Below are 18,962 nucleotides of genomic sequence, written 5' to 3'. Positions count from 1 at the left end.
ATAACATATCTGCATTAATAGTGGAGTGACTGTGTTTCACAACATTTAAATACTAGTAATGTACTTACTCTGGGTGCATACAAGAAAGTGCATCCTAAAATTGAGATGTCTATTTGTCACACTGGTTTACTCAATTTCTGTTCAAGTGAGAAAACAAGCACTGAATATTGAAGGGAATGTTTGTGCCATCTAAAATCACCTTTTGAAATGTTTTAAAGGTGTTGTAAGGCAATCCTCAATGTTGAGAATGAGGTCTGATTCTCCTTCCGCAAATTAATTGTTTGTGGCCAAGTGGCATCATATCTGTCGTGTCAGAGTTTAAACACAAGGGATTAGCCAGGAGCGTAGCACCCTGCCTCCCATTGATGCCTTTGATAAGCAAGGTCGGTCCGGGATGGCCAAATGCTCCTGCAGGTGGTGTTGGAGGGCCACTCGTCCCTCTGGTCAAAAGATCAAATCCCTATGCCCCAGGGCAGTGACGGGACATTGCTCAGTGATGTCAAAGGGAGTGCTTGAATGTATGAGCCTAGAGACATGATCACAGTCAGAGGACTTAACTATTTCAACTAGACATGTCAGTGCTATAGATCAGTCTAAAACCAGAAAGGTTCATTTCAAACGTACTATTGTACTCACTGAAGTTATTCCTTCTTTTGGGTTACACAGGCACAAGTAAACAGTACTACTAATGTAGGCAAGGAAACAAAGCAGACAGTCCATGAAGTTAATCATTTCAGATAGGTATTTGATTTATTGTGCTATTATTGTTATTTTCCTGATTTACAAAAATTTGCACTAAAATACATTCCAGTTAACAGTCCCAAGTACCGAACCCATTCTAAACACCTGATGCTTTACAAATAATTTACAGTGTAAAATCTCTTTAAGATCGCTCTAGAAATCGGAACTAAACTGGGTACAAAGTGGTAAGGCAGCTTGCATAAGCACTCTGTTTTACCTGACTGGCTTACTGAAGTTGGAAAGAGAGAGAACTCAGACTCATTATGATATTCTAAACCTATTATTATCTGGTTATTGGCATAAAATATTTTCCTTGAGTAATTTTTGATATCAAACATTGTATCTACAATGTACAATGCAGTAACTAATCTATCAATATAAGCTACTTAAAATGTGTGTTCATATAAAATCAAAAAAAGATCATAACTTTTTTTTCTTTTTTTACAGTAAGTCACACGGCCAGGCCATGGGACGAACGCATGATGGTTAAAGTGCTCTATTGAATGGCAGTACAGTACAACACTGGAAATGCAGGAGCCTTTTGTGTTTTGTCAGATTTCTAGCACACCTAATAATGTTTATTTTAAATGTGGCCCACAATTGAATCAAAAATAAGTTAGCAAACTTGATATTAACAATCTTAGTTAAGAAACAAGCATTAGCAAGGTGCTGGAACAAGCATTTTGTGAGCAGTTTCACTTCCACGTAACAATAGTACAAATTGGAGCTGGGGTCTTTGAATCAGCTGTGAACATAACAGTTCTGTGTGTATTTTTAATACATGACATTAGTAGTATCAAAGGCAATGGCAAGAGTTAAACATAAACTAAGTAAAACATAGAATGATCTTTAATTATCAACTACATCCTATTTAGCGTTCAGTAATATACAGTCGGAACACATACATTAAGGGCTGCTGGTTTCTAAAAAGAAGCTTTCAAAAGAATGAAGACAAAGGCTCTGAAGGCTATCTTCAGATTCTTTTTCAGATTCAGTTCATTGTGAAAATGTTCTCAGATCCAAGAAAGTCATGTCACGTGGCAAATTAACAGGCCAGAAGCAGTTTACGAAAGACCACAGTGCTTTTCACATTGTAACAAGGAACACACAAAGCATAGGGAATTCCATAGTAGGTTAATGTTAACAGTTCCCTTATTTTCCCCTGTAAGGCACGGTCATACACTCTAATTCTCAAGTCAATACAAACAAAATACTGCCAGTGTTGAAAAGTTACAGAAAAGACGCAAAAAGGTCCTTAGGGTTTATGAAGTCAGTGTCAAAATGTGACACTGTTGGCATTAGCTTGTTGTACTTTAAATGATGACACGGTACAAAATTATAAGAAGAAAAATACAAGTGGCCCATGCATCAAAAAGCAGGCAATTCCACTTAGCTGGTAAGGAATTTGATTGATATGAGTCTCAGGTGACCAGAGATCAGACCAGGGGCTCCACTAAAAGGAAGGGGCTGTGTCTGCACTTATATAGTGACTCAATATACATAAAGAAAAAGAGGAGACTTGAAGGCAACAAAAATAGTTTAAGAATTCCCAGAGAGAGTGTCAGATGATTTGTTGGGCCATTCTTCAATTGGACTGATCTCGATGGGGTCGAACTGGGGAAAGACCACGAAACACAGTCTCTGTGCCACATAAGTCGCTGATTCTGTGAGAAAACAACAGAGTCTCAACCAGACCAGTAAAGTAGGGTTCATTTTAAATTCCACAAATCTGGGTCTAATTAAATAAGGAAGGTTTAATACTGGTTATATACTGTACCAGTCAAAAAATCTAGTTTGGACACACCAACTCATGTCTACTGTTTTACTATTTTCCACATTGTATAATAACAGGAAAAACATCCAAACTATGAAATAACAATAAATAATAATATGGAATCATGTAGCAACCGAAAAGTGTGAAACAAATTAAAATACATTGACTACTGCAGATTCTTCAAAGTAGACAAACCGTTGCCTTGGTGACAACTCTGCCGACTCCTGCCATTCTGTACACCAGTTCATGTCTTCACTACTATGCTAAGATGTGGAAAATAGTAAAACTAAAGAAACACCTTGAATGAGTAGGTGTCCCAACATCTGACTGGTACTGTGTATAACATATATTTTGCAGACAAAGAGAGCCCCAGATTGGCAAGTTGGGTCATGCGTTTTTTTTAGGACTCACCAATGAAGTCGTAGATACACTTTGGCTTTGTTTTCCAGTGCACCCCTAGAAAGTAGACCGGCACTCCAGTAAGCATGATGACCAGGCCAACGCCACACACCACTGGCTCAGAGTACAGGCTGAAGCCCAACAACAGGGCCCAGAACAGCAGGTAGCTTACAGGGACAAGCAGGTTTACCTAGTGAGGGCGAAAACAGCTTATTTGTTTGCACGAACTGACATCCAACGGACATGCACACCGCAGAAATATCAGAAAGTGGCCATGAAGGACCTGTACCAGGAGTCGTATTCAGTAATACCTTAATTGGTCTGTAAAGTTTGGGCTTCTTCCATCTGTAATATAACAGGCCTGCGATGGTGACTCCATAGGAGAGGTAGTTGATGAAGGACACATAGTTTATCAGGTTGTGGGTCTCTCCTATGCACAGAATCACTATAGTGGCTGTACACTGAAAGAGAGAGAAGGCCAGAGACAAGGGAAAAGGGAAGAAAAGGAGACATGGGAGACGGAAAGAGAAAGAGAGAGAAGGCCAGAGACAAGGGAAAAGGGAAGAAAAGGAGACATGGGAGACGGAAAGAGAAAGAGAGAGAAGGCCAGAGACAAGGGAAAAGGGAAGAAAAGGAGACATGGGAGACGGAAAGAGAAAGAGAGAGAAGGTAAGAGAGACATGGGAGAGGGAAGAAAAGGAGACATGGGAGACGGAAAGAGAAAGAGAGAGAAGGTAAGAGAGACATGGGAGAGGGAAGAAAAGGAGACATGGGAGACGGAAAGAGAAAGAGAGAGAAGGCCAGAGACAAGGGAAAAGGGAAGAAAAGGAGACATGGGAGACGGAAAGAGAAAGAGAGAGAAGGTAAGAGAGACATGGGAGAGGGAAAGAGAAAGAGAGAGAAGGCCAGAGACAAGGGAAAAGGGAAGAAAAGGAGACATGGGAGACGGAAAGAGAAAGAGAGAGAAGGTAAGAGAGACATGGGAGAGGGAAGAAAAGGAGACATGGGAGACGGAAAGAGAAAGAGAGAGAAGGTAAGAGAGACATGGGAGAGGGAAGAAAAGGAGACATGGGAGACGGAAAGAGAAAGAGAGAGAAGGCCAGAGACAAGGGAAAAGGGAAGAAAAGGAGACATGGGAGACGGAAAGAGAAAGAGAGAGAAGGTAAGAGAGACATGGGAGAGGGAAAGAGAAAGAGAGAGAAGGCCAGAGACAAGGGAAAAGGGAAGAAAAGGAGACATGGGAGACGGAAAGAGAAAGAGAGAGAAGGTAAGAGAGACATGGGAGAGGGAAGAAAAGGAGACATGGGAGACGGAAAGAGAAAGAGAGAGAAGGTAAGAGAGACATGGGAGAGGGAAGAAAAGGAGACATGGGAGACGGAAAGAGAAAGAGAGAGAAGGCCAGAGACAAGGGAAAAGGGAAGAAAAGGAGACATGGGAGACGGAAAGAGAAAGAGAGAGAAGGTAAGAGAGACATGGGAGAGGGAAAGAGAAAGAGAGAGAAGGCCAGAGACAAGGGAAAAGGGAAGAAAAGGAGACATGGGAGACGGAAAGAGAAAGAGAGAGAAGGCCAGAGACAAGGGAAAAGGGAAGAAAAGGAGACATGGGAGACGGAAAGAGAAAGAGAGAGAAGGTAAGAGACAAGGGAAAAGGGAAGAAAAGGAGACATGGGAGACGGAAAGAGAAAGAGAGAGAAGGTAAGAGAGACATGGGAGAGGGAAAGAGAAAGAGAGAGAAGGCCAGAGACAAGGGAAAAGGGAAGAAAAGGAGACATGGGAGACGGAAAGAGAAAGAGAGAGAAGGCCAGAGACAAGGGAAAAGGGAAGAAAAGGAGACATGGGAGACGGAAAGAGAAAGAGAGAGAAGGTAAGAGACAAGGGAAAAGGGAAGAAAAGGAGACATGGGAGACGGAAAGAGAAAGAGAGAGAAGGTAAGAGAGACATGGGAGAGGGAAGAAAAGGAGACATGGGAGACGGAAAGAGAAAGAGAGAGAAGGTAAGAGAGACATGGGAGAGGGAAGAAAAGGAGACATGGGAGACGGAAAGAGAAAGAGAGAGAAGGCCAGAGACAAGGGAAAAGGGAAGAAAAGGAGACATGGGAGACGGAAAGAGAAAGAGAGAGAAGGTAAGAGAGACATGGGAGAGGGAAAGAGAAAGAGAGAGAAGGCCAGAGACAAGGGAAAAGGGAAGAAAAGGAGACATGGGAGACGGAAAGAGAAAGAGAGAGAAGGCCAGAGACAAGGGAAAAGGGAAGAAAAGGAGACATGGGAGACGGAAAGAGAAAGAGAGAGAAGGTAAGAGACAAGGGAAAAGGGAAGAAAAGGAGACATGGGAGACGGAAAGAGAAAGAGAGAGAAGGTAAGAGAGACATGGGAGACGGAAAGAGAAAGAGAGAGAAGGTAAGAGACAAGGGAAAAGGGAAGAAAAGGAGACATGGGAGACGGAAAGAGAAAGAGAGAGAAGGCCAGAGACAAGGGAAAAGGGAAGAAAAGGAGACATGGGAGACGGAAAGAGAAAGAGAGAGAAGGTAAGAGACAAGGGAAAAGGGAAGAAAAGGAGACATGGGAGACGGAAAGAGAAAGAGAGAGAAGGTAAGAGAGACATGGGAGAGGGAAAGAGAAAGAGAGAGAAGGCCAGAGACAAGGGAAAAGGGAAGAAAAGGAGACATGGGAGACGGAAAGAGAAAGAGAGAGAAGGTAAGAGACAAGGGAAAAGGGAAGAAAAGGAGACATGGGAGACGGAAAGAGAGAGTGAGAGAGAGAGAGAGAGAGAGAGAAGGCCAGAGACAAGGGAAAAGGGAAGAAAAGGAGACATGGGAGACGGAAAGAGAAAGAGAGAGAAGGTAAGAGAGACATGGGAGAGGGAAAGAGAAAGAGAGAGAAGGCCAGAGACAAGGGAAAAGGGAAGAAAAGGAGACATGGGAGACGGAAAGAGAAAGAGAGAGAAGGCCAGAGACAAGGGAAAAGGGAAGAAAAGGAGACATGGGAGACGGAAAGAGAAAGAGAGAGAAGGTAAGAGACAAGGGAAAAGGGAAGAAAAGGAGACATGGGAGACGGAAAGAGAAAGAGAGAGAAGGTAAGAGAGACATGGGAGAGGGAAAGAGAAAGAGAGAGAAGGCCAGAGACAAGGGAAAAGGGAAGAAAAGGAGACATGGGAGACGGAAAGAGAAAGAGAGAGAAGGTAAGAGACAAGGGAAAAGGGAAGAAAAGGAGACATGGGAGACGGAAAGAGAGAGTGAGAGAGAGAGAGAGAGAGAGAGAAGGCCAGAGACAAGGGAAAAGGGAAGAAAAGGAGACATGGGAGACGGAAAGAGAAAGAGAGAGAAGGTAAGAGAGACATGGGAGAGGGAAAGAGAAAGAGAGAGAAGGCCAGAGACAAGGGAAAAGGGAAGAAAAGGAGACATGGGAGACGGAAAGAGAAAGAGAGAGAAGGCCAGAGACAAGGGAAAAGGGAAGAAAAGGAGACATGGGAGACGGAAAGAGAAAGAGAGAGAAGGTAAGAGACAAGGGAAAAGGGAAGAAAAGGAGACATGGGAGACGGAAAGAGAAAGAGAGAGAAGGTAAGAGAGACATGGGAGAGGGAAAGAGAAAGAGAGAGAAGGCCAGAGACAAGGGAAAAGGGAAGAAAAGGAGACATGGGAGACGGAAAGAGAAAGAGAGAGAAGGTAAGAGACAAGGGAAAAGGGAAGAAAAGGAGACATGGGAGACGGAAAGAGAGAGTGAGAGAGAGAGAGAGAGAGAGAGAAGGCCAGAGACAAGGGAAAAGGGAAGAAAAGGAGACATGGGAGACGGAAAGAGAAAGAGAGAGAAGGTAAGAGAGACATGGGAGAGGGAAAGAGAAAGAGAGAGAAGGTAAGAGAGACATGGGAGGGAGAAAGAGAGAGAGTGTGAGAGAGAAGGGAAGAGACATGGGAGACAGAAAGAGAAAGAGAGAGAAGGTAAGAGAGACATGGGAGAGGGAAAGAGAGAGTGAGAGAGAAGGGAAGAGACATGGGAGGGAGAAAGAGAGAGAGAGAGAAGGTAAGAGAGACATGGGAGAGGGAAAGAGAGAGTGAGAGAGAGAGAGAGAGAGAGAGAAGGGAAGAGAGACATGGGAGGGAGAAAGAGAGAGTGTGAGAGAGAAGGGAAGAGACATGGGAGAGGGATAGAGAGACAAGGAAAGAGAGAAATGATAGAGGGAACGAGAAAGAGAGAGATGGGAAGAGACACATGGGAGAGTGTGCATTCAGTTGACCACAGAGTGTTTACGTATAGAATAATATGGTCCAGAAATGCCAAAAAGAATAGAATAGTAGTGATGTCTTACGCAGCACAGGAGAGCTGGGATGGGGGTACAATTCTTAAAATGGATCATTGCCAGCAGGCTAGGTAGATGTCCCTCTCTGGCTCCAGAGAAACACAATCTAGACACATAAAAACATACAGGACTTATAGATTCAAGTACACTAGATGGTGGATAGTGGATAGAGACACCTTTTTCCCCATTGTTGAGTCCCCATCACCTTGAGGATGTGAACAGGTAGCCGTTGATTCCTCCGAATGTGGACAACGCCACAGAGATGGGCATGATGACGGAGAACATTCCCAGGAGCTTCTCTCCAAACGTCTGCAGCAGAGAATAAGGGACTAGATCAGGATACACATTCCTCTCATGCACATTCACCCTCTGTCTAGATTCAAGGCCATTATTGTTTCAGTAAATAATTAAAGGACATCTCTATATACTCTGCTACCCAAGCTTATTGCTTATTCAAAACGCCATGACTACAATCATCTATTCTCTACGGTTAATCCGTTTTTTAGTCCGTCTGATGATTTCTGCTAAGCAAATACATTGTGATTGGACCCAGAAACCCACAGGCTGGCCCACAGCCATAACAGACATTTAAATCAACTATTTGAATAGTTGTCCTTATCGTTTATACTCTGACTGGCCAGAAACAGTCCCATCACTGATTACTTTGTTTTGTAGACAACCATGATTGCAACGTCCCAGAAACAACCTGAATCTGAGAAGACTCATACTGAAGTATTTCCCCCCAAACAACAGAGCAGTAATGGAGCTGTAGCTGTCAGGAAACACATACATGTGGACATGCTTTGTATCAATGAATAAAGTGACGGCTACACTATTACATTCGGTAAGCCAGGCTTTTTTGTTTTTTGCAAAGCCAACAGCGTTACTCACAACGGCCACAGCGTTGGATGAGAGCAGCTCCTCGGGCGACATGGCGGAGAAGTAGGCGATGTTGGTGAGCGTGTACACAAAGGTCACCAATGGGATGGAGATGTAAATGGCACGAGGTAGGTTCCTGATGAGGTAATCAACACTTCACAAAAAACTACTGATGACGTCATCCACGCCGTACACAAACTACTGATGAGGTCATCCACAGGACACCCACTCTGCGTACGAGGTCATTCACGCGATACACAAACTACGAATGAAGTCATTCGCATGGTACGAACACCATGCAAAAGTCTCATAACTCATGCATTGTTAGGGAATCAAGGCAGCTTATATACAATGTACGTCCTATAGTGCATAACCAAAACGAACGCATTATAGAATGCGTACAGAAATATACAGTACCGTTAATTAATTCATTGTCAATATCTTCATAAATATACCACACAAGATCACAACATTCAACTGTTCATTACTCCACAACGATTGGTTTCATGCATTCAAAGCCTGATTGGATATAAACACAGCAGTGCCTGGATGAATGCAAACAGAATAGAATGCAAGAGAAGGAACGTTTGATTAACCAGAACCTCACCGTCGCGGCTCAACCACTTCCTCTGTGACGTAGTTCAGGAAGTTCCATCCACTGAAGGCGAAAGAGGCCTGGAGGAAAGCCAGAGCGACCTGTCCGACCGACGGCGTTCTGCTGAACTCAAAGGCCACCTGAGGCGTCAGGCCCTCATAGTTGCCTGGAGATATAAACTCACTTTTACTGTCTAGGCAGATGTTTAATGAAAACCGCAAATAGCCTCGGATCATCAACAAACATCACGGTCACAGGCTCTATTTTACCTGTATAAACTATACACATCTGTGATAAATACAAATCCGATTCCAAAAAAGTTGGGAAATTGTACAATTGTGAATAAAACCAGAATGCAATGATGTGGAAGTTTCAAATTTCAATATCTTATTCAGAATACAACATAGATGACATATCAAATGTTTAAACTGAGAAAATGTATCACTTTAAGGGAAATATAAGTTGATTTTAAATTTCATGGCATCAACACATCTCAAAAAAGTTGGGACAAGGCCATGTTTACCATTGTGTGGCATCCCCTCTTCTTTTTATAACAGACTGCAAACGTCAGGAGACAAGTCGCTCAAGTTTATGAATAGGAATTTTGTCCCATTCTTGTCTAATACAGGCTTCTAATTGCTCAACTGTCTTAGGTCTTCTTTGTCGCACCTTCCTCTTTATGATGCGCCAAATGTTTTCTATGGGTGAAAGATCTGGACTGCAGGCTGGCCATTTCAGTACCCGTATCCTTCTTCTATGCAGCCATGACATTGTAATTGATGCAGTATGTGGTCTGGCATTGTCATGTTGGAAAATGCAAGGTCTTCCCTGAAAGAGACTACGTCTGGATGGGAGCATATGTTGTTCTAGAACTTGGATATAACTGTCAGCATTGATGGTGCCTTTCCAGATGTGTAGGCTGCCCATGCCACACGCACTCATGCAACCCCATACCATCAGAGATGCAGGCTTCTGAACTGAGCGCTGATAACAACTTGGGTTGTCCTTGTCCTCTTTAGTCCGGATGACATGGCGTCCCAGTTTTCCAAAATGAATTTTTATGTCTGACCATAGAACACTTTTCCACTTTGCCACAGTCCATTTTAAATAATCCTTTGCCCAGAGAAAACACCTGCGCTTCTGGATCCTGTTTAGATACAGCTTCTTTTTTGACCTATAGAGTTTTAGCCGGCAACGGCGAATGGCACAGTGGATTGTGTTCACCGACAATGTTTTCTGGAAGTATTCCTGAGCACATGTTGTGATTTCCATTACAGTATCATTCCTGTATGTGATGCAGTGCCGTCTGAGGGCCCGAAGATCACAGGCATTCAGTATGGTTTTCCGGCCTTGACCCTTACGCACAGAGATTGTTCCAGATTCTCTGAATCTTTGGATGATATTATGCACTGTAGATGATGATAACTTCAAACTCTTTGCATTTTTTCTCTGAGGAACTCCTTTCTGATATTGCTCCACTATTTTTTGCCGCAGCATTGGGGGAATTGGTGATCCTCTGCCCATCTTGACTTGTGAGAGACACTGCCACTCTGAGAGGCTCTTTTTATACCCAATCATGTTGCCAATTGACATAATAAGTTGCAAATTGGTCCTCCAGCTGTTCCTTATATGTACATTTAACTTTTCCGGCCTCTTATTGCTACCTGTCCCAACTTTTTTGGAACGTGTAGCTCTCATGAAGTCCAAAACAAGCCAATATTTGGCATGACATTACAAAATGTCTCCCTTTCAACATTCGATATGTTATCTATATTCTATTGTGAATTAAATATACATTTATGAGATTTGTAAATTATTCCATTCCTTTTTTCTCTCCCAATTTGTACAGTGTCCCAACCTTTTTGGAATCGGGTTTGTATGTTGAAGGAGCTGTTGACCTTTGGAAAAGTGGATTGTGCTGAGCAGGCACAAAAACCAACAGAACGCAGTCAATAGCGGGGAGTTACTGTTTGAACTTCCTGTATAAATTACCCTTGTTCTAGTTTTCATTTGCAAAATGTCTCGTTACAGTGTGTACTTGTGCAGTGGTTCCCAACTCCGGCCCTCGAGGACCCCCAACAGCGCACGTTTTTGTTGTAGCCCTGGACAAACACACCCAGTTCAACTCAATGAGAGTCTGATAATTAGTTGACAAGTTGAATCAACTGTGCTTGGCCCGGGCTACAATGAAAATGTGTACCGTCGGGGGTACTTGAGGACCGCAGTTGGGAAACACTGTACCAATGAACACGACCGTTCTAATGAACAAAACGGTTCCAAAGCCTGTGGATCTCTCACCCTTGCAGATCTGCACTAGGCCAACAACTATGATGAGACCCAGGGCAGCCAGCTTTCCCACCGTGAAGACATCCTGGATCCTGGTGGCCAGGCGCACACTGGAGCAGTTCACCCAGGTCAGGAACACTGAAGACACATCCACGCACACACGCACACGTTTACTTAGCTACCTGAATGAGGGAGACGCCAACGTTGACAATGAACAAGGTATCATCGTTAGTGTTCATCTTGTCAGACCTAAGAGGGCTATTTAGAACTTGTTACAATTGTCCAGATCAACTAATGTTTCAAGGTCATATCACTGTCATGGAAGGGGTGCCTATGTGAAACAATTTCGGGAACCCCTGCTTTTAGGCAAGCATTTAAGTGAAACTACAAAATACTGTTTAAACCCAGGTACAGAATATGTTAGCTTTACCAGGTCATTGTGTACTATTATTTGTCAGACGTTTGCCCTCACATAGTGGATCTCTTGCCCAGTTGTAATGTGGCATTAGGGGCGTCGGCCAAGCTGTGGGGTGTAATGTGGCATTAGGGGCGTCGGCCAAGCTGTGGGGTGTAATGTGGCATTAGGGGCGTCGGCCAAGCTGTGGGGTGTAATGTAGCATGTTCTCTTCCACTACTGGGCTCACGTCTGGGCACATGGTGTTGGTGGGGCGGCAGCGTCCTGGCAGACGCCATGGAGGCCGGAATGTGGGAAACGGTAAGTCAAAGGGGTGGGCAGGATTGTTTCAGCTCATCCATCACTGTCATTGGCTTGCCTCGCTCTCTCATGGTGGCCTTGCTCTCAAACACAAAGAGGAGCTGTCAATGCCCCCAAAACAAACCGCTTCCGATGAAACAGAACAAAACCCGGAGAAGACATGCAGGCGGGTCCCTGAAGCCGCTGAGCTCACGTTTTCTTCAGACAGTCGGCTTCCAATACAAGTGTGAATAATGTCCCCTAAAAGCAGCGATCACACAGCTATGGGCCACAGCACTGTTGACTTGTTGGCTGTTGACCTGTTGGCTGTTCCATGACTCACTCAAGGTACATTTGTTCGCGTTTTCTCTACTTGATGGGTTTCAGCGGGGTACATTGCAGGTCCTCACAGGAAAAGTGCATGTAAATCTATTATGTCCACTTTGGCAAAAGAGTTTGGGTTGCAACCCAGTAAAAATACCCAGGCAACCGAATAGTCTCTTAACATCAGCCAGTGGTAGACTCTGTAATTGACATTGAAATGAAGTCCATGTTTCGTTCAGGTTCACAAAACCTGTTGCCACAACGCCATTAAAATCTATTTTTTTAGAGTTACGGTTAGCGTCGTTGTAAAACATTTTGGCACTCTGTGTACAGAAAAGTACACACAGTGCCCTCCACAATAATCTATAAGTACGAAAAGACTGTGACAAAATGCCATTGTTGGGTATCAGCTTATCAAACCCTTGACTGAGATAGATTTTTTTTCTTTAAATACATTTTTCTTAATCAAAAACGCTATATTCTTTTCAAATCATGATAATTGTCTCCCTGTATTTAATGCTTTGTGCATATTCCCCTTGCCATGATAACAGCACCGAAGAAGTTCCTATAATGTTTGATGAGATGGGAGAACATATAGCAAGCAACAGAAACCATTTACCCATGCAGAATCCATGACGCTATGTATCCTAACAAGGTTCCCAGGGCCTTTGGAAGCAAAGCAGCCCCACAACATCACAGATCCACCACTGTACTTCAGTGAGTTTTGTTTTGGTATTCTTACTACAAACCCACCTCTGGTGTTTGAGGTGGTAAAAAATATATTTTTGCCACAATCTCATTTCATGGGTGTTCTTTAACCATCCCCATGTTGAAATATGAATTATGGCGTTTGGCATGTACAGTATAGTACCTCATACTTATGCTCCAGTGAAACAGGAAGTCAAGCAAGACCACTTAAAGGTTTCTAATGACTCAGATGAACCCTGAGAAAACATATCAATGGGAAAGTACTTCTATTAGATTTGGTTCATAAGAAATTCTTGGGGCCATGACAAACATGTTTATGAGAAAAATGTGTATTTCTTGTTTAAGAATGAGTTGTTTTTTTTGACTAATTTGAACTAAATTAAAGGGTAGACATCTTTCATATTGTCAATGTAAGGTCAAGCTAATAACCAGCCTTCTGCTCATTTTTACCAAAGGAGAAGGGCGCTGTACATTCGGAAGACATTGTATGTATGACAATCATTTCATTCCACGTTTGTCCAATGGGATGATTTTATTCTGTTCTTTTTCTTTCTAACTTTACTACTCACTACTTCATCCGATTTCTTCATGCATTTATTTTTTGACACCATGTCATTACCGTCTGAAACTGAACGTTTTAAAAGGCTTAAAAGCAAAAAGCTACGCAAGAAATATTTTACTCTGTTGCACTAAATAAAATACCCTTAAAACATTCAACATGTATACACAGACAAGCACACACATTTGCCTTTCTATCCTTGTGGGGACCGGAGACAACCCAGAAATCATTGTCCTGACAAACCCTTACCCTAACCTCAATGAGTTAGCTAACGCCTAAATAAACATAACCAGTAATATGTGAACCTAAAAGTAACTTCAATTCATTTTTTTCTATCTATCTGTGTGTATAAAATTTACACACCATTCGTGTTTGGGGTCACTTAGACATGTCCTTGTTTTCCATGAAAACATACATGAAATGAGGTTGAATAGGAAATATAGCAAAATGAATACGAAATAAAGTTATTGCCAAGGTTAGAAATAATTATTTTTAATTCAAATAATAACTGTGTCCTTCAAACTTCGCTTTTCTCCATTTGCAGCAATTACAGCCTTGCAGTCCTTTGGCATTCTAGTTGTCAATTGGTAATCTGAAGAGATTTCACCTGATACTTCCTAAAGCACCTCGCTCAAGTTGAATTGGCTTGATGGGCATTTCTTATGTACCATATGGTCAAGCTGCTCCCACAAAAGCTCAATAGGGTTGAGATCCGGTGACTGTGCTGGCCACTCCATTACAGACAGAATGCCAGCTGACTGCTTCTTCCCTAAATAGTTATTACATAGTTGGAGCTGTGCTTTGGGTCATTTTCCTGTTGAAGGAGGAAATTGGCTCCAAACAAGCGCCGTCCACAGGGTATGGCATGGCGTTTCAAAATGGAGTGATAGCCTTCCTTCTGCAAGATCCCTTTTACCCTGTACAAATCTCCCACTTCAGCACCAAACCACTCCCAGACTATCACATTGCCTCTACCATGCTTGACAGATGTTGTCAAGTACTCCATCAGCATCTTTTCATTCGGTCTGCGTCTCACAAATGTTCTTCTTTGTGATCTGAAGACCTCAAACATAGATTCATCTGTACATAACACTTTTTTCCAGTCCTCTTCAGTCCATGTCCATGCTCTTTTGCCAATCTTAATCTTTTATTTGCCAGTATGTGATATAGCTTTTTCTTTGCAACTCTGCCTAGAAAGCCAGCATCCTGGAGTTGCCTCCTCGCTGTTGACGTTTAGACTGGTGTTTTGTGGGTACTATTTAAATAAAGCTACCAGTTGAGGACCTGTGAGGCGCGTCTGTATCTCAAACTAAACACTAATGTTTTTGTCCTCTTGCTCAGTTGGGCACTGGGGCCTCCCACTCCTCTATTCTGGTAAGAACTAGTTTGGAAAAATTGCAAAAGGGTTCTCTAATGATCACATAGCCTTTCAAAATGACACACTTGGATTAGCAGACACAACGTGCCATTGTAACACAGGGTTGATGGTTGCTGATAATGGGCCTTTGTACGCCCATGTTGACATTCCATCAGAAATCATCCGTTTCCATTTACAACATTAACCGTGGCTACACTGTGTCAATATGATGTTATTTAAATGGACAACAAATTTGCTTTTCTTTTGAAAATTAGGACATTTCGAACTGACCCAAAACTTTTGAACAGTAGTGTATATATTATATTTTTTTATTTACAGGACATTACGAAGGACAGACTAGAGAGACAGGTACACAGAATTAGAAAGGGATGTGCACGGACAGGGCAGTGCACGGACAGGGCAGTGCACGGACAGGGCAGTGCACGGACGGTCGGTCGGTCGAGCCGGGTCTCTAATTCTCTCAAGCTGGGACTATGCCAGGGGACTTGTGGTGCCAAGTCCGCCGTTTAGACAGCTACAATAGACTCCAGCACAATAATCCCAAATCTAACACTATACTCAATTGTACATTTTCCCTAAACCTAACCACCGAGTTGGCAATCGCATTATCCCTAGTGGGGACTTGACAATCATAATTTAGGTTTTCTGATCATTGTGGGGACTTCAGCTACCCAACACTTACACATAGTTGTGGATCACACACACGCGCACACGACGGGGTACTCACACAGGCAGACTGTTGACAGCAGACGTGTGGCCATGTAGGGAGGGAGACAGTCGGGAAAGACAGGTTGCAGCACATAGTTGGAGAAGGTGAGGGCGATGACGGCCAGGGTGGTGGGGTACATGATCAGCACCGCACTCCATAGGAGAAGAAACCTGGGCAGGGATAGAGAAATAGCCCAATCTGCATTATTTTCTCAACCTTTCTACAGGTTTGTGACTTCAAAATTAAATATTTTTACTATCTCTGAGAAAAAAGTCATTCAGGGTTTCTAAGTACACATAGTTTGCATCAATCAACATTTTCTCAAAATTGTATAGGTCAAGAACACAGAGGTACCTACCCAACCAGGCCTCCAAATATTTCTGTGACATAGGAATAGTCCCCCCCCGACTTGGGTATGGTGACCCCCAGCTCAGCATAACAGAGTGAACCCAGGGCAGCTATGCATCCCCCTAGTACCCACACGATCAATGCTAGACCCACAGAACCCGAGTGCTCTAGAACCCCCTTAGGTGAGATGAAGATTCCAGAACCAATTATGTTACCTGTGGAGAGGGAAAAAGGTATTACAATTAAGCACCTTTTCAAAGCAATGAAAATACTCCCGAAAATAATATTACGCTTATAAAGTCCTCCAGGGTAGAGCACTCAGGGTAACAGGAATAGGCTGTCAAGCGGTACAGACCTCGGTTACATAACTGGACATACATGATTTAGCCTTAGCTGTCAAACTGATCCAAATGAGAATTTAATTCCACTCATAGTCTGCATGATTTCTATACTGTCCCCCACACCAGCTTTTATTTTGGGTTGTGCCAAAGCAAGTAGTGCTAAGACTGGGAGCCAGCTGTACAGTATCGTTAGAGAAACAACAGGGTAAATGCCAGCACCGGCTTCCTGGTCTGGATTGCTCAACTTGTCCAATCACAGTTGGTGGTCTGTACTCTGTCACTCTTCCACACACACACAACAGAGCATCAGCATTCTGTGGTGGATGTGGAACAGACCTTCCAGGAGGCAGGAGCCTGAGTCAAATGGACCTTTCACTTTTTTCTCTTGTTTTAGAGGTTTTAGTCCAGGAGTGGTCTTGCTAAAAAGAAACACAGCAATAAAGTAGCAATAATGTAACTAATGACAATCCAAGAGCAGGTCAGGGCTGGCTATGAGTCAGTGCCATAGAAAAAACATCACTGTCAGTAGAAATGGCATAGTATAATTACCAAGAATAAGCCAATGCACTATGTAGTTTTGTCATTTACTGTATAATACTATAACACACACTAGATTCATATTGAACTATTTAATATATATAAGCACTACCACCATACCATGAATTTGATTTCTATTACCCTAGAGAATGTAAGTCAAGTATAGACAATTTCTTACAGAAAGTAAAGTTTAAGCAAATCTGAACCTACAGTTATTAGAAGCCAGTCCTACCATTAACACGTGGTAGATAATTAGCTCTTAAAGTGATTGTCCAATATGTTAACTCACAGAGGAAGCGCAAACAAGATAACAAAACAAAATAAAACAAAAGATTATGGTACAAAAAAACGATTGTAATTACTATAGGACACAAGAAATGTCTTATAAAACTACCGTAAATACATAATACAGTATACTACAATTATATGCAAAAAGCACTTGAGCGAATACAATACAGCAAAATAATACCTCAGGGCACTACTGCATTTATACATGTAGGAACATTCACTGTCATTTTTTTTTTTATCTGGAAACAAACTGTAACAGAGCATGTGGAAAGCTTCAATATATTTATCAGCAGTCTGACAACCACCTAAAGGTGTAACCCATGATGAACAGACGGTATAGTGGTGACATCTATCCAACCGTAGGTGAAATGTGGGCCTATATCTTCTTTTGCACCCTTCATCAAGAAGGATAAATTAATTAAACGGTCTCTGGCATTTCTTCTGCTTCAGCAGACAATTTGCCTCTGCTTGACAACCAATGTGCTACTTGACTTTAATATATTTTGGCCACGTAAGCATAGAGGTAGACATTTAATGCACATCCTTGTCATGCAGTCGCGCAATGTCTCTAAAAGGACCTGGTTTGGAGATACAGATGGGCCTATTTTAACTTCAGAAAATTATACAACAACATCAAGCCTTTAATAATCCACCATTACAACATCAATTGTTTCTATTCAGCAAGGGCAAATGTTCTAAACAGCAAACTTACATAAAAGTTACAGGGTAAGACGCGCATTAGAAAACAGCAATGAACAAACACCGCCAGTTTAGAACAGATTCTTAAATGCAATACGTTTACCAAACTTACCTATGATTATTGTACAGGCGCTTAAAAGTCCTATTTCTTTTTTGAGAGTCACTCTATCAGGGATTTCGTCACGCTTGTTGTTCCCATCTTTCACGATCTTCTGTGCAGCCAGCGGCTCTTGCCGTGAGCAGATACTTCTTTTCCGATTTTCTCCATCCATGTCTGCAACCATATCAAAGGCTTTCTCGAATCCCTCTCGAACTCACACACAGTATTGATGCACAATGAATAGGGTGCGCATGCGCAACAATCTGCCGCTGTCCAGGGTAGAATGCTAACTACCCCAACTCTCGTGCCATCAACTACTTGAGCGTCGCTGGACTTTTTGTACAATCAAGGAACTTCACTCAGAGATGACCTCAAACTTTGAAGTTACGTCCACAATTTTACCCCATTTTTGGTTTCAATACCGACCATTGCAGATTCGTTTGCTTATTAGGTGAGCTTTGCATGCATCAGTTTGGTGTACTCTCAGCTATTTGCCTCCCATCTTGAACACAACTTGTGGTTAGTGGAGGTCTACACGCCGTGCAGTCTACAACATGTACCAATGTTCAGAACCTACTCTTTCCTAATTTACAGAAAACAGTATGTAAATTTGCTTTCAGATAATAATTTAAAAAGAATCTACTGTGAACAACTGTGAATGATTTTTAAGCCATTTATCTGTAATAAATGTGCACATCGCTTAGGGTTACAGTCATACAGATTAGAAGGGTGCCTCCCAACTGTTTTTTTTTTCACTCTACAGATTTGCAGTTGGTTTTGGATCCACTTCAGAAGAGTCCATAAGTTTGTCATGAACCACTGAGACTTTTAAAGTGTTTGAGATAATTATTCTACATTGTACACTGAAATGCCTTGGCATTGTCCTGATTTTCTGATGCCATGCGCATGCTCAAGTCACTCGGTGCCAGAGTCAGCAAAGAAACCCCAAAACATCACTGAACCTCCTCCATGATTGACTTTGGGGAAGGTATCTTTCAAGGCTTTAATTAGTTTTCTGTAAACATACAGATGGTGTGCTTAACCAAAAAGTTCTAATTTGGTCACATCTGTCCACAGGAGATTGTCCCAAGGTTATGGCATGGCATGTTTTGCCAACTTCCAGTCAGGCTTTCTCACATCTCTCTCTCTCTCAGCAGGTCTCTCACCATACCAAACCCCCTTTCGCCAAGTTGGCAGTGTATGGTGCAAATTGAAACTACTATACTTGTATGAAGGTCAGCTTGAACCTGTATGGAAGTTGAGGTGCTTTCGCCAACATTCAAATAATCCTTTGCTGCAATCTTCCCTCAC

General features: G+C 42.5%; 1 protein-coding gene across 1 annotated transcript; it reads right to left on the bottom strand.

Annotated features, from left to right (window-relative positions):
* Window positions 1–1,481: 1,481 nt before the first annotated feature.
* Window positions 1,482–17,944, bottom strand: slc7a10b (solute carrier family 7 member 10b). Its single transcript, XM_010883226.3, has 11 exons — window positions 17,664–17,944; window positions 15,697–15,901; window positions 15,357–15,508; window positions 10,979–11,104; window positions 8,693–8,846; window positions 8,098–8,221; window positions 7,412–7,515; window positions 7,216–7,312; window positions 3,226–3,375; window positions 2,927–3,104; window positions 1,482–2,405 (listed from the first exon to the last, which is right to left on the bottom strand). Exons 1-11 carry the CDS (start codon window positions 17,833–17,835, stop codon window positions 2,281–2,283), a joined length of 1,587 nt encoding a protein of 528 aa, XP_010881528.1. The 5' UTR covers window positions 17,836–17,944; the 3' UTR covers window positions 1,482–2,280.
* Between the last annotated feature and the right edge of the window lie 1,018 nt (window positions 17,945–18,962).

Source organism: Esox lucius, chromosome 19 (assembly GCF_011004845.1).
Source record: "Esox lucius isolate fEsoLuc1 chromosome 19, fEsoLuc1.pri, whole genome shotgun sequence".
In the NCBI taxonomy this organism is placed as follows: domain Eukaryota; kingdom Metazoa; phylum Chordata; class Actinopteri; order Esociformes; family Esocidae; genus Esox; species Esox lucius.
Note: the sequence above shows the minus strand (reverse complement) of the source record. Positions and strands in the feature narration are given on the sequence as shown.